The sequence below is a fragment of the Rhincodon typus genome, chromosome 21, assembly GCF_021869965.1.
Source record: "Rhincodon typus isolate 14 chromosome 21, sRhiTyp1.1, whole genome shotgun sequence".
Classification (NCBI taxonomy): domain Eukaryota; kingdom Metazoa; phylum Chordata; class Chondrichthyes; order Orectolobiformes; family Rhincodontidae; genus Rhincodon; species Rhincodon typus.
This window is the reverse complement of record NC_063352.1, coordinates 32,703,404-32,719,605: the sequence shown is the minus strand read 5'-3', so window position 1 is coordinate 32,719,605 and position 16,202 is coordinate 32,703,404. Positions and strand designations below refer to the sequence as shown.

The following is a 16,202-nucleotide window of genomic DNA, read 5'->3' as shown; positions in this document are numbered from 1 at the left end:
TGTATGCAAAAACTGTGCACAAAAGAGGCTACTGTGGTTTGGATTCCATCGCTGCCTCAAACTGTGCTACTGCGGATGCTCAATAAAGAGGCTATTTTTGCCACTCACCGATCTCGGTCGTTATTGAACATGATCCCACAATGTATAGAAGCTAAATTCTGTGAGATGAAAAGTAGCCAAAAAGTTACCTCACATTGCAGATTTCTGACAAATATCAAATAGATTGAGGACTGTGACCCACCTCCTCCAAGCACCTAGCTTCCTCTTGTGCGTTCTCGCTCACAAACTCTTCCAGAGGATATTTCAGTGTTGGAAATGGTGCTGTGGGCCAATCAAATGCTGGAATGTCCAATTTATGGACAGCCTTAGAATGGGTTGCTGTCAAGCAACCTGCAGACACATGAAAGAAAACAGGTCTAAGATAGAGCACACCAACATTTTACTTCAGTAGTCAAGTAAATTAATTTAAACCCAGTTACACGATTGCAAAAATATTGCAAGTCAGAAGAAATGCCTAATGTCAAAATATAATTTGTACACTTGTGTTCAACCTAAAAGAAGATTCAGATTTTGAAAATCTGGCAATCCTTAAGATCATTACAGTGCTTAGATTGTCCCATCGTTTAATTGGGGGAAGAACATACACAAACTTTTAAACATTTTCAAATCCAGTTTGCTACACTTACTTTGATGTTTATCAGGATTATTCACTTAACTCAAATTCTTCCTATGAGTATATTTTCTAAGAAAATATCTTAAAGCAGAGTAATGATAATGTTATAGAATTCTTAGCATTTTAACTTTACCTTTTTATGTTATGTTAGCACGAAGTAATTACTATTCAAACCAAATTTTAAATACGCTATTCTTTAGCTAGTTGAGGTCTGTAGTGTTATATAAGGTATTGGTTCTGGTCATTGGTGAGTAAGTAGTTAAATTCTGTAAAAGCTAATTTATCTTTGTATTTAACAATGAACTGAAATTTACTGTTTCTATTCAAAATTTCCCATTCTTAAGTGGTGTTTACAGGGTCTCCACTGGAAGAGCGACTGAGTAACTGTTTCTTTCTGTAACTTTAGTCAGTTAGTTCCTTCACCTTTTTTAAATTCACAGGTTGCAGGTTGACTCACAATGCCCTTAGGGAGGAAAACCCAGTGACAGTGAAGGAATGGTGATATATTTCCAAGTCAGGATGGTGAGTGGCTTGGAGGGTAACTTGTGGGTGGTGGTGTTCCCATGTTTCTGCTAGCCTTGTCCTTCTAGATGGAAGCAGTTGTGGGTTTAGAAGGAGCTGTCTAAGAATCTTTGGTGTATTTCTGCAGTGCATTTGTTTGTGTGGTGCCAATCATCAAGCTCCTTTGTCCTGGATGGTGTCAAGTTTCTTGAGTTCTTGGAGCTGCATCCATCCAGGTAGATGGGGTGTATTCCATCACATTCCTGACTTGTACCTTGGTAAATGGTGGACAGGCTTTGGGGAGTCAGAAGGTTAGTTACTCACTACAGTATTCCTAGCCTCTGACCTGCTCTTGTAGCCACTGAGTTTATTTGGTGAGTTCAGTTGAGTTTCTGGCCAATGATGTTAATAATGGGGTATTCAATGATGCTAACATGATTGAATTTACGAAGCACGAGGCCATGCATCTTAGTGCACTTAGCACATTCTGCAGCTTTTGTTAGGAGCTCAGTGATTATGGAAGGAGAGAAGGAAATTCTCCTCTTCCTGTACTTTTTCTAACTTTTTCACCCTCTTGAAATTAGCTCTTACTCCACTATGGGGAAGAAGCTCACTGTTTGGTGAATATTTGGTAAGTGGTTCAGGTCTATTCTATTTGTAAGGTTTAAGATGGTGTAGATACCAGTGGTAAGGTTAATAAAGAATATAAAAAAGGGAAATAAATAATTAGTTAAACAATTAAGTAGCTGGCTAAAACACATTAAGGATAGAAGGGCAGGTGAGGCATCATGACTGCAGCATATGGGAATTCCTGGAGGACAACCATGTCTGTGGGTAAGTGTTTGTGGCTAGCTGGGATTCAGCTCAGAGTCTACAAACAGGAGGCTAAGCTGTAAACTGTAGCCTGAAGAGAACATAGGGAGGCTACTAGAGGATATAATAGTTTGAGTGAGTGGGCAAAGATCTGGCAAATGTAGTATAATGTTGGAAAATGCAAAACTGTTAATTTTGGTAGAAAGAAGAAACCAAGACACATCAGTAAATGATGAGAAACCGCAGAGCTCTGAGATCCAGAGGAATTGGACTGCCCTCGTACATGAATTATAAAAGACTAGTATGAGGGTACAGCGAATAATTAGGAAAGTGAACAGAATGTTCTTGTTATTGGGAGAGGAATTGAATCCAAAAGTAGGGAGGTTAATGAGGTGAGGGTGACTGCCCTTGATGTCAAGGACACATTAAACCAAGTGTCGCATTGAGGAGCCTGAGCAAAATTGGAGTCGGGGGTAAGCTCTCCAGTGGTTGGAGTTATACTGAGCACAAAGACGGTAGTGGTTACTGGAGATCAATTATTTCAGTCCCAGGACATCACTGCTGAATTTCCTCAACTGTTCTTGGGTCAACCACTTTCAGCTGCTTCATCAATGACCTACCCTCTGTCTTAAAGTCAGAAGTGGGGACGTTTGCTGATCACAAAGGTGAGCACCATTTGTTTCTCATCAGTCTGTGCCCATATGTAGCAAGACCCGGACAATATCTAGTTTTGGGTTGACAGGTGGCAAGTAACATTTGAGGCGTACATGTGCCAGACAATGATCATCTCCAAGAGAGAATTTAACCAAATCCCCTTGAATTCAATGGTATTGCCATTGCTGAATTTCTGGGATTACTACTAACCAGAAACTGAACTGGACTAGCCAGTTAATTGGAGCGGCACGGTGGCTCAGTGGTTAGTACTGCTACCTCATGGCGCCATGGACCTGGGTTCAATTCCAGCCTTGGGCGACTGTCTGTGTGGAGTTTGTACATTCTCCCCGTGTCTGCGTGGGTTTCCGCCAGATGCTCCAGTTTCCTCCCATTATCCAAAGACAAGGTGGATTGGCTATGCTAAATTGCTCATAGTGTTCAGGGATGTGTAGACTAGGTGTGTTAGCCATGGGAAATGCAGGGTAACAGGGCAAGGGTACGGGGATGGGTCTATGGAGGGTCGGTGTGGACTTGTTCGGCCGAAGGGCCTGTTTCCACACTGTAGGCATTCTATACAAGTACTACAGCTATAAAAGCAGCTAAGAGGCTAGGAGTCCTCCAGTGAGTAACTCACCTCCAGTCACCCCCAAAGCGTGTCCACCATCTCCAAGGCCCAAGTCTGATGAAGTGTGATGGAATACTCCCCACACTCTTGGATCCATGCCAATCCAATAACAGTCAAGAAGCTTGACATCATCCAGCTGTAAACAGCCCGCTTGATTGGCACTACATCAACGAACACTCAATTCCTCCACCACTCAGAAGTATATACCAACTACAAGATGCACTGCAGAAATTCTCCAAAACTTCTTAGACAGCAGCTTCCCAACCCACGACTACTTCCATCTAAAAGGACAAGGGATAACAAATACATGAAAACACCACCTGCAGATTTCCCTCTAAGCCACTCACTGTCCTGACTTGGAAATATGTTACCGTTCCTTCATTGTCGCTGGGTTGAAATCCTGGAATTCCCTCCATAAAGACATTGTGGGCCTACCTACAGCTCATGGATGGCAGTAGTTCAAGAAGTCAGCTCACCACCACCTTTTCAATGGCAATTAGCGATGGGCTATCTTCACAATCGCAGAAGCTGATCATCCTGTCACAGTAGATAACTATTCTGACAACTGAGACTGTTGAATAACTAAAAGCAGACATCAGACATTATGGCCTTCCTGACATTGTCAGGATCAACAATGACTCTCAGTTCACGAGTGAAGATCTCAGTCACTTCCTGAAAGATTGGGAAATTCAACACCACACATCATCTCCACACTATCCCCATTCAAATGGAAAGGCTGCAACAGCAGCGAAAATTGTTGAAGGAATCATCAAGAAATTGAGCAGATGTATACAAGGCATCCTCAAGTGGAGAAACACACATATTGAAGGCCTGGAAAGTAATCTAGTACAAACACTAACATTGCACTGCACGCAAACTACTCTTCCAATAGCAGAAATATCGACTGAATCCAGAAATAGTAACAAGTATGCGTAAAAGACTCAAGGGTGCAATGGCAGCACAGCAAATTTAATTTTGACAAAATTGTTAAACCATTGCTAGTGTTGATACTGGAGAAATAATCAGGGTGCAAACATTCAACAATCTAAACAAAAGCCAATTCTTATGGCAATTTAGGACCTGCATGAGGTAGTTGTTACCTCAATTGTATGTTGTGGAAGTGAATGGCCAGAAAAACTGTAACAACTGCAATAGCAGGTGCATATATAACCAAATGCAGAAGCTGTTCCTCAGCTGGAGGCACTAAGCAGGAAAAGGTGAATGCATCACCAATGCAGATACCACATCGACCATCAGACGCAGAGGTCTACATCAGCTCAACAACAGAAATAGAACAATAACAGCTATCACAGCAACAACAAATGATATGGAAGTGACACTCGTTGAAGAAGCAACTTCACCATTTGGGCAATTAAGTATGTAAATGATAATGCATGTCAACATTTTTCTTTATTTGCATCAAAATGGGAATGTTTTGATTGAAATGCAATCCTAGTCTGAAGTCATGTAACCTCACCACAAGGCACACACTCTGGAAGTAGACATCTTAAGCTTCACTTCAATAAAGTCCTCATGTTGAACTCACTGCTGTGTTGGACACTCAAAACAAAACCAGTGTTTGCTTTGTAAAAGTTCAGCATACCTTGCTTGCATTTGAATCTGTGTCCCGATTATAATTCCCAGGAACCCATGTGTCTGTTTCAGGAGTTACTCAATCAACCGTGTCATCTTCAATCATTTGTGCGCTTTGAGAGCATCTTTTCCTCCACTCCCATTAGAATTGTACTCTTTAATTGACGATATCTTTCTTCATCCTTCTCATCAGAATGTATCACCTCACTCTTAATAGTATTAAATTTCATTGGTAACATTCCATCCATTCTATCAGCATATCTGGTTCCTCTTGAAGCTCATTATTATCCACCTCACGGGAGTCAGTTCAGCTCAGTTGGCTGGATGCTTGGTTTGCAAAGCAGTGTGACGCCAACAGCATGTGTTCAATTCCCATCACCAGTTGAGGTTACCATGAAGGAATCTCCTTCTCTACCTCTCTCCTCGCCTGAGGCATTGTGGCCCTCAGGTAAAATCATCACCAGTTGTCTCTCTCTAATGGTCTGGTAAGACTATGGCAACACAGTACAATCCAATTATCCACCTCACAGTTCACAATAGTTTCATGTTTTGTGTCATTTTAGGAAGAAAGCTCACTCATTATCATTATCCTGCAGTTGTTGCAGCTCTCTGTAATATGTCTGCATGTTTGTCGTAATCTTTTCCCACTAGTTGGTGGTTATAGAATACATCCAATGTAAAGGTATCTCAATTGTTCCCTAACTCTAACCAAACATATTCTGTCATTTACTTTTTTAGGACATTCTCTCTCTCTCCAGCATTTTAATATTCTCCTCAATCAATACTTTCACCTTGCCTGGTTTCTTGGGTTCTCTGTCTTTCCTGAACATTTGGTGCTGGATTTTTGTGGAGTTGGGCACACAATGCGAATCTTTAGAAATGGTAGTCAGGACTCAGATGTGGAAGCACTGCCTCCAATCAATCGTCCCTCAACCCGAAAAATTAACTCTGATTTCTTTCCACAGATGTTGCCAGACCTGCTGAGCTTTTCCAGCAATTTCTGCTTTTGTTTCTGATTTACAGCATCGGCAGTTTTTTTTAGGTTTTATTTGGTAAAAGGTAGTACAGGAGCTAATCTTTATATGTTCAATATTAATTTACAGTGTGAAGCATTACAAGCATGCACTTCCAAACCCAACTTTCAAGTTTCAGTGCTTGTCTCTTTATGTCTGCTTAAGATATTTTCAAATCAACTTGCTCAGAGATGTTATAACACACTTCTGGAGTGTACTTCTGGTACACATAACCACTGTACCATCAGTGTCCTGGAAGCATTTTTATTTTCTTTTTCATATCCAAAAGTGCTCTTACACACAACTGAACGGGTTTTTGTTCTCATTACCAAATCACCCATGGTATTTTCTTTCATCTATTAACCACCATCACTAAATAGCCTGTGTCTCCAACTGAATAATTTATGTGCAAAGCCTATTAAGGGCAATGCAAACCATCAAAGGTGAGGGAGTGGTCGGAAGAGGGAACTAAATCAAAATGGAAGAAGCATTTTAAGTGTCCCAGTCTTTAAACAGCTCCATGTGTCAGCAAATTAATGCCAAACCATCTGCCCTGGTTGACAGGCTTAAGTTAGACAAAGACATTAGCCTCTGTTTGTGCAGTTTCAATCGAATTCTTTGCTGATATTCCACAAAGGCAATCACTATGTCATTGTGATGCTTGGATGAGCTTTTCAAAAAAAAATTCAATTGTCTCAGCAACAAGTTTATAGTTTGCTGATAGCTTAAAGAGGCCACTAAAGGACTGACTGTCTTTGATGTAGTTACTGAAATAGATATTTGGTCTAGATGAGAATAGACACTTGAGGAGACTTGAAAATTTTGAATGTATTTTATAAAAGGATATTTTCTTTTTCAATATCAGCATTTAGGAATGACAGCTATGTTAGATTGGCAGAAGTTCATTTTCCATTTTCACATAACTTCTGAGATCTGCCCATGCTGAATATTGGGCAAGTAGCAATGGAAATGGCATTGGTAAGCATGAGGGTTCATGTGTGGTAGTGGGTATGCATTGGCATTATATCTGAATTGAGGGTATGAAGTGCCGTTAGGCTGGGTGTTGTTTGGGATGGAGGGAGTGTGATGAGTAAATGGAGGATCTAACAACTTCTAAAACAATTGAATTAATTCCTAGAGAACTATCTTGGCACGTGCTCGTCCCTGTGGACATCTATGCTTCATTTCCAGGTTCCGGCCCGACTCCATCCCACATTTGCCCTTTCTCCCCTACCCTGAGTCAAAATTGCACATTATTTTTTACTGAGGGGGGGTCTGTCATGTTTGGCAACTTCCTGACTTGAGCTACTTGGTGGGAAAAATCCAGTCTTGTATCCAGCAGTATTTAGCAACCTAACCAGCCCTGTCCTTTTTTTGAGTGAGATCTCTGATATCACCATGATATCCTATTCCCACCCGGCTTTCTGAGCCTGCACTTCACCAATCTTACTTACCATGCTTTATGTATCTACATACATACAATCGAAACCTACTTTAGACCATGATGATTTTTATTTTTCGGAGATGGAAACAGATATTTAATATTCTTTCAAGGGATGTGGATGTTGCTGCCAAGGCCAGTATTTGATGCCCATCCCTAATTGCCCTTGAACTGAGTTGCTTGTTCCTCCAGTGCTGAGGCAGTTCAGAATTATCTGCATTGCTAAGGACTGGAGTCACACATAATGTGAGGGATTTCCTTCCCCAAAGGATGTTATTGAAGGGCATGGGTTTTCATGACAATTATTTCACAATAACCAGAAGTGAGTCTAATTCGAGATTAATTACTCAAACTTAACTCATGTCCCCAAAGCATTAGCTTAGGCCTCTGGATTACTAACTCAGTGACAATACCACTATGCCACAATCTCCCTGCAGTTATTATACATTACTTTAAATTCTGTCATGATGATGTGATCAGCCTCTGTATATATTTAACCAAATTTTGCAACATTTCCAAGTTTATAACCCAGAAGACTGGGCAGGATTGAGTGTCGTGGGGAATAATCAAGGAGGCTTCAAGGTGATTTAGATAAGTTGAGTGAATGAGCACACAAGGCAGATGCAGTACAATGTAGCTAAATGTGAAGTTGTATACTTTGGCATGAAAAACAGAATGGACAAGTATTATTTAGATGGTGATACATTAGGAAGTCTGGATTTACAAAGAGATCTGGGTGTCCTTGTGTACCAGTCATCAAGGGGAGGTCATGCCTGACAAATCTGCTAGAATTCTTTGAGGAAGTAATGAGCAGGGTAGACCAAGGAGAGCCAATGGATGTTATCTACCTGGACTTCAAGAAGGTCTTTGATAAGGTGCCACACAGGAGGCTGCTGAGTAAGATAAGGGCCCAGGGTGTTAGAGGCAAGGTGCTAGTATGGATAGAAGATTGGCTCAGAAAGCAGAGAGTGGGGATAAAAAGGTCTTTCTCAGGATGGCAGCCGGTGACAAGTGGTGTTCCGCAAGGGCTAGTGTTGGGACCACAACTTTTCACTTTATACATTAATGATCTAGATGACGGAACTGTGGGCATTCTGGCTAAGTTTGCAGACTATACAAAGATAGGTGGAGGGACAGGTAGTATTGAGGAGGTGGGGAGGCTGCAGAAGGATTTGGACAGGTTAGGAGAGTGGGCAAAGAAGTGGCAGATTGAGTACAATGTGGGAGAGTGTGAGGTCATGCACTTTGGTAAGAAGAATAAAAGCATGGACTATTTTCTAAATGGGGAGAAAATTCAGAAGTCTGAAGTGCAAAGAGACTTGGGGGTTCTAGTCCAGGATTCTCTCAAGGTAAACTTGCAGGTTGAGTCAGTAGTCAGGAAGGCAAATGCAATGTTGGCATTTATTTTGAGAGGACTTGAATATAAAAGCAGGGATGTAATACTGAGGCTTTATAACGCCCTGGTCAGGCCACATTTGGAGTATTGTGTGCAGTTTTGGGCCCCATATCTCAGGAAGGATGTACTGGCCCTGGAGCAGGTACAGAGGAGGTTCATGAGAATGGTCCCAGGAATGAGAAGCTTAACATATGAGGAATGTTTGAGGACTGTGGGACTATACTCATTGGAGGTTAGACAGATGAGGGGGGATCTAATTGAAACTTACAGAATACAGAATGGCCCGGACAGAGTGGATGTTGGGAAGATGCTTCCATTGGTAGGAGAGACTAGGACCCGAGGGCACAGCCTTAGAGTAAAGGGAACACCTTTTAGAATGGAGATGAGGGGAAACTTCTTCAGCCAGAGAATGGTGAATCTATGGAATTCACTGCCACAGAAGGCTGTGGAGGCCAGGTCTTGAGTACATTTAAGACTAAGATAGATAGGTTCTTGATTATCAATGGGATCAAGGATTACGGGGAGAAAGCAGGAGAATGGGGTTGAGGAACTTATCAGATATGATTGAATGGCGGAACAGATTCGATGGGCTGAATGGCCTAACTTCTGCTCCTATGTCTTATGGTCTTATGGTCAGTCAATGAAAGTAAACAGGCGGGTATAGCAAGCAAATAGGAAAACAAATTTTTTGTTAGCCTTCATTGTAAGAGGATTTGAGTTCAGAAGTAAGGATATCTTACTGCAGTTATACAGGGCCTTGGTGAGACAACACTGGGAGTACTGTGAACAGTTTTGGTCTCATTACCTAAGAGAGGATATACCTGCCATAGAGAGAGTGCAGGGGAGGTTCACTCAGTTGATACTGAGGATGGCAGGACTGTCCTATGAAGAGGGATTGGTTCGTATGGGCTTGTATTTAGAGTTTAGAAGAATGAGAGAGGATTAGTTTGAAACATGTAAATTCTAACTGGGTTAGACAGACTAGTTACAGGAGGGATGTTTCCTCTGTTTGGGTAATCTAGAACCAGGAGTCACAGTCTCAAGATACAAAGTATGCCTTTTAGGACTGAGATGATGCAACATTTCTTCACTGAAAGGGTGATCAACCTGTGGAATTTGCTACCACAGAAGGCTGTGGAGACTGGGTGACTGAGTACATTCAAGAAAGAGTTTGATACATTTTTATATATGAAAGGCATCAATTGGTATGGACAGAAAGTGGGAATATGGTGTTGAGTTAGAGGGTCAGTCACGGTCATGCTGTATGGCAAGGCAGGTTTGAAAGAACAAATGACCCACTCCTGACCCTAGTTACAAGTTTCTTTGTAGTTTTAAAATTAACAGCATTTTCCTTACCAAATGTTCTTCCATGAAAGCCACCCATGAAAGATAGAATAGTTATATCAGGGCTACCAGGTGCCTGAAGGAAGAAGCAGAAAGATTAGATCCATATTACCACTAGGTGACGCTGTTTCACATGAAACCTAAATGGTCTGGTTTTTGGCTCCTTTCTTTACATCTTTTTCTGTATTCATTGTAAATCCTATAACATCTGAGTTTATCGATTTATCTACTTTGAGAATTACATATAGAAATTGGGGGATATTTCCAATTTGCGGGATTGAGGAAAAGGGGATTTCAATGGATGCCAGAAAAAAGAGAAAGTGTCAATCAGAACCCCTATGCCGTTCCCTCCCCCATGCGGCCCAGTGATATTCTATATTTTCAGTTGTCAATCTAACAGATTATTTGGAAGCACCATGCAACTAGGGTCAAAGTTTGTGAATTATTTCTCCTCCTGAACTTTCTTTTGGTTCTACACATCCCACAATTCGTTACAGAACTCTGTTTACAATGTAACCAGTTCACTGAGTGCATCAGAATGGTGGTAACCCTCTGATTATAGTTTCTGAATTGTCAGTAATATCCCCTCTCCAGAGGTTGTGAACACGTTGATCACTCTTGCTTAAGGAAAATGCCAATCCTTTGATCTGGCACAGGGTGCCCAAGGAGGATAAATCATCTGCTCCCCTTTCTAGGCTGCAGGCAAGCCCAACAGGTTTTACTGCTCAATCTTGCTGGAGGGAGAGTGTCCTGCCTGTCGAATACCACTGGTAGTGGGAAAAGGCCTGTTAGTGTCCTCAATGGTTTCAGGGCCTTAACTGACCCCCATCCTTCCTGCCTGAATCTTGAGTGGGGGCATTTGGGAGGGTGGCAGTTTCTTTATTCCACACTTTGCTGCCCACCACACCCACCCACGCAACCCCACCAAACATGAAACTGCAAACCCCACCTTGAAACTCAGCTTCCAGGGTTGGTGGGGCAACTGTGCGCTCTAAATTTTGCCCATTGTCTCATATTGTAGAATAGCACAACTAGCCCATTTGTTTCTATCTTCCAAAATGTGATGGCAAAATTGCAATTAGCATAACTCTACAGTGGGTCATTATCTCTGGTCCTCCATCAATTTATTTTTAACAAAGGTACAGTGAATTAATGGACACTGCTAGAACACTAGAGTTACAGGCACAGACCATTGGGGGTAGGATGGTGTATTTTAGGACTGCAGAAGATTCTGAGCTTTGGAAGGGTTCAGGTTGTGCAAAATTTTAGTTTTGAAGTCTTGGAATGTTAGGAGCTATCTTAGGTCAGCAATCACAAGGGATGGCGATTTTGAGGGACTTGTTGTGGGATACAATATTGATAACAGTGCTGACAATGGGAGGACACTGGGAGTGCAAAGGAATAGTCAACACACAAAATATGCAGCAGAAACATCACAGTATAAATTTACATTAAAGAAGGAAACATTTATATGCCTACATTTGAAAACACATACAATCAATGAAGTGTCTTGAATATGTGCCATTTCTCATGACTGTTCAGATGTACAAGAAAACAGAACAACAACACAGGAGAATACAGATCAGGGAAAACAACAATGATGGTTTAATAAGACCGTCATACAACTGGAATGAAATACCTATTCACAACTTTTCAAGTGGAGAATGTAACAAAATAAAATGAATAAAAGAAACAGCTACCAGCTTTAAGGAGCTGGTATGACAGGAACATCAAAGTTGAATTTTTTCAGAACTTAAGCATTTACCTGGTTGATCATACAAGATTCCAGCTCCTCCTTTGTATGTATAGCATTGCCTCTTTCCTTGTTCTACAGAGAAAAAGCACAGTGACACCTAATGACTCATTTATTTTCTGCATTGGAGGGTCTGTCAGAGCAGACTAGTAACAGCAGATTCCAGAATGTTGTGTTTGCTGAGAACAACTGGAAGAAGTAGCTTTCCTCAGGCAGCAGTGATGGAGCTGCTGTACAAAAGCTTTGTCTTTTACTGTGTCAACTGCCACTTTTGATTTTAAATCGGTTGAAAAGTCAGTAAAAGCCAATAATGCAAGTTCTTAAATGCTACCGCCATAAACCTTTTTCATTGATTTAGAAAGCTTCACCAACCACAGAATAAATTTTTTCAAGATTGTAACTTGTAGGTAGGGAATCAGCATGTAAAATTAAAGCACATGGGGTAGTGTATCGATATGGATAGAGAACTGGTTTGCATACAGGAAACAAAGAGTTGGAATAAACTCTTGAGTGGCAGCCAGTGACTCGTGGGTACCATAGTGCTTGGACCCCAGCTGTTCACAACATACATCAATGATTTAGATGAGGGAACTAAATGCTGTACCTACAACATATTGCAGATGGGTGGAAGGGTTGGCTGTGAGGAGGATGCAGAAGTGCTTTAATGTGATTTGGACAAGTTGAGTGAGTGGGTAGATGCATGGCAGATGTAGTTTAATGCGGATAAATGTGGGACTATTCATTTTGGGAGCGATAAACATTAAGGCAGATTATTATCTGAATGGAGGTACAACGAAACCTGGGTGTGCTTGAACACCAGTCACCGAAAATAAATACGCAAATCAGCAGGCGATGAAAAAAGCAAGTGGTATGTTGGCCTTATTAGTGAGAAAATTTGAGTCCAAGAGCAGGGATCTCTTGTTGCAATTGTACAGAGTGTTGGTGAGACTTCACCTGGAGTATTGTGTGCAGTTTTGGTCTCCTTATATGAGGAAGGATGAAATGGCTATGGACAAAATGCAATGAAGGTTTACCAGACCGATTCCTGGGATAGCAGGGCTGACGTATGAAGAGAGACTGGATCAGTTAGGACCATATTCACTGGACTTGAGAAGAATAATGGGAGAATCTCATAGACACCTATGAAATTCTAACATGACCCGAGAGGATAGATGCAGAAAGGATGTTCCCGCTGACTGGGGATTTCAGAACCAGAAGTCACAATCTGGTAAGCCATTTAGGACTCAGAATCGAGAAATTTCTTCACCCAGAGAGTGGTAATGCTGTGGCATTTTCTGCCAGAAAGTGGTTGAAGCAAAAACTTAAAATTGTTTCAAGAAGGAAATAGATACTGGTTTTACGATTAAAAGGGATTAAAAGGTATGGGATGACTAGCATTGATCACACTGAATGGCAGAGCAGGCTCAATGGGCCAAATAGCTTAGTCCTGTCCCTATTTTCTAAGTAAATTCTAGATTACGATTTTCAAATGACTCCAGGAATGTATCAGAAGGTAGGAAATGTGTCTATATTTCTATTGATTCTTACATTTCTAAAGCAAAGCGACAGAGAATTTATTACAAAGTATTAGTGTCCTTTTTATCATTTGATGATCAATAAGTGTAATGTTTTCTTCTCTCCCCGCTATTCTGTAAATCATGAATTCAATTGATGACATGATCAATCATTGTCTGTAATGATCAGGATTTCACAACTTTATTAGAATGTATTTTGGAACCTGAACTGGATTTTCTGGTGAATAATTATGTTCTTGAGATGCTGGGGAATGACATACTTTATTGCTTTTGACATAGATTCAGCATCAAGTATACTTAGCGCAGTTAATACATGACCAGGTCAAGAATAAAGCTCTTTCAATTTCAGTCCCAACAAAAGAACCCTATATTTTTAATAGTGTTTTCATTTCTGTTGAGAAATTTGAAGTTTAAACCAAAAAGTGCTGGAAGTAATCAGCAGATCAGGCAGCATCTTTAAAGAGAGAAACAGTGTTAATGTTTCAGGTTAATGGCCTTTCTTCACAACAGGAAACAGAGGTGTAACAGGTTCTAAGCAAATTCAGAGTTGGGGAAAGAGTGGTGGGAGCGGGTGTAGATGGGTTGATGAGAGTGTCAAATGAAAGTTCTGTGCTAGGCAAGATCAAACGACTAAAGGGATAATGATGGAAAACAAAAGATGATGGTAATTGGTCAAGTGATGAAACTGAACATGAATCTAAAGGCAGTACAAATAGCAACAGAAGAATAATCATTTAAAACCATTGCTCAAAGACGTGGGGACAATGAAGATGTAATTTTATATTCCTCTCACTGATGATGCTTAAAGTCTTTTGCTCAAATGATGATGTCACTCACTTTGTGTTGGTTGATAACTGCTCAATCTCATTTTATTTAGGACCATTAAAACCAACAGAGTGGAAGCTTTCATCTCAGTCAGTGCTGTATCCAAACACAATTTACCAACCTTCAAAACCAGAACTAATTTAATTAACAGAACTAAGCTGCTTACTATTGAAATCTTCTAACAAAACACGCAGTTAGTTTTTGAAACAGAACCCCTCTCTCCTGTCCCTGTGGTTCTAGGAGTTGCTCCTCTGTAATCAGCTATCTTCCATAAATGAGACTCCATTTTCAACTTGAAGTCATCCATCAGCCCATCCAAGATCTTGCAAGATCCAGAACGTGAGATGCAGGATCTTGATTCTTAATGATGGCTTGCTGCATAATTTTCAAAACATTGACAAACTGACAAACAGAGGTTGTCAAAAAGGCCCTTTTAGTAACAAAAACAGAAATTGCTGGAGAAGCTCAGCAGGTCTGGCAGCATCTATGGACAGAAATCAGAATTAATGTTTCAAGTCGAGTGACACTTCCTCAGAACTGGAATTCTGAGGAAGGGTCACTCGACCTGAAACGTTAACTCTGATTTCTCTCCATAGATGCTGAGCTTTTCCAGCAATTTCTGTTTTTGTTTCTGATTTACAGCATCTGCAGTTTGTTTGGTTTTTATTTAGGCCCTATTAGTACTTCTGTATTATGAAGATGTAAGTGTATTTTCATACTGCCTTTGCATGGACAGATTTCAAAGTAAAGTGGCAATTTCTTCACTTACTCGATACCAGATACAAGCTGCTTTGAAGGCATTCTCATTGGAACAGGAGCCACATGACATAGTTTGTACTTGCTTCAAACCTTTTGGAGCGATCTGTTTAGGAACAAAATTAGGGCCTCAGCAATAATACATTCATCATGATTATGCATCAACAAAAACAGGTAATCCTAATGGTCCTTGGGTCCAAAACAATTTAGAGACAGTTATCTTGGGCATAGCATTCCATGTAGTTACAAAACCTTTTGCTTTGCCTCATATCACACTTTGTTTTTGACTAGTGCTGGTGTTGGCTCTGGTGGAGGTTTATGTTTTTTTGAAAAAAATTGCAATGAAATCCATGATCCTAATGACTGTGTTACTCTACATTAGCAATGAAATTTTCCAACTGAAATTATAGATGCAGCAAGTGAATCCTTGGTGTATAGAGTCTATTGTAGTATGGTAATAGGTTACAAAGACTGAATCACATTTCGGGATTATGGTAATATTTTAAAACTTCCATTATCCAGCACAGTCTTGGAACTAGTATTACTGGCTGACCAAAATACTGGTTGAAGGGATTTCATATTGAGGAGAGCATATTTAAATAGGTCCTGTAGGAAAAAGAATGTCTGTAGACATTGCAGTCTCAAATCTCGAATGTTTTCCCTCCATAGTTAAGAGACAAGTGGCTTTACAAATGACAGGGGCATTGAGCAATGTTGGAACGTTTTTTAGTTGTAATTTTGGCTGCTGCCAATAGCGAAAAAATAGGCACCAAAATAATTAGAACATGAGCAGAAAACCCAAGCTTGTGCTACCTTCAGTCCCACCACCCCCTCTCACCGGTTTCTTAGTCTCTTCGGGGCCAGTCAGAACAGCCCATGGCTGGGTGATTTGGAGCACAGGAGTGCTGCCTTTAACTATTCAAATATCATTTCAATTTGGTTACAGGTATGTGGTTAAATAATAAAAGCATTCTTGATCAGAATCGAGACAACAAGGTGCAGGGCTGGATGAACACAGCAGGCCAAGCAGCATCATAGGAGCAGAGAGGCTGACGTTTCGGGCCTAGAGCCTTCATCAGAAAAGGGGGAGGGGAAGGGGGTTTTGAAATAAATAGGGAGAGAGTGGGAGGCGGATCAGTGGGAGAGAGATCCCTTGAGGTTTGTCCGGAGGGAGAAGGGTAACTTCTTCAGGTTAGGCATCCTTAGAAGAGGCTTCGCAGTGGGGTTAAAATTGAATCAGAGATAGTAGGAACTGCAGATGCTGGAGAATCCGAGACAAC

The 16,202-nt window shown here is 40.9% G+C and overlaps 1 protein-coding gene across 1 annotated transcript in view; it reads right to left on the bottom strand.

The window, feature by feature from the left end:
- abat (4-aminobutyrate aminotransferase) overlaps window positions 1-16,202 on the bottom strand; it is a 166,107-nt gene that overhangs the window by 10,024 nt on the left and 139,881 nt on the right. The window contains exons 8-11 of the mRNA XM_048609726.1: window positions 14,936-15,028; window positions 11,819-11,881; window positions 10,066-10,129; window positions 242-390 (exon numbers count right to left, since the gene is read on the bottom strand). Coding sequence (XP_048465683.1) covers window positions 242-390; window positions 10,066-10,129; window positions 11,819-11,881; window positions 14,936-15,028 — 369 coding nt within the window. The remainder of the gene's footprint in view (window positions 1-241; window positions 391-10,065; window positions 10,130-11,818; window positions 11,882-14,935; window positions 15,029-16,202) is intronic.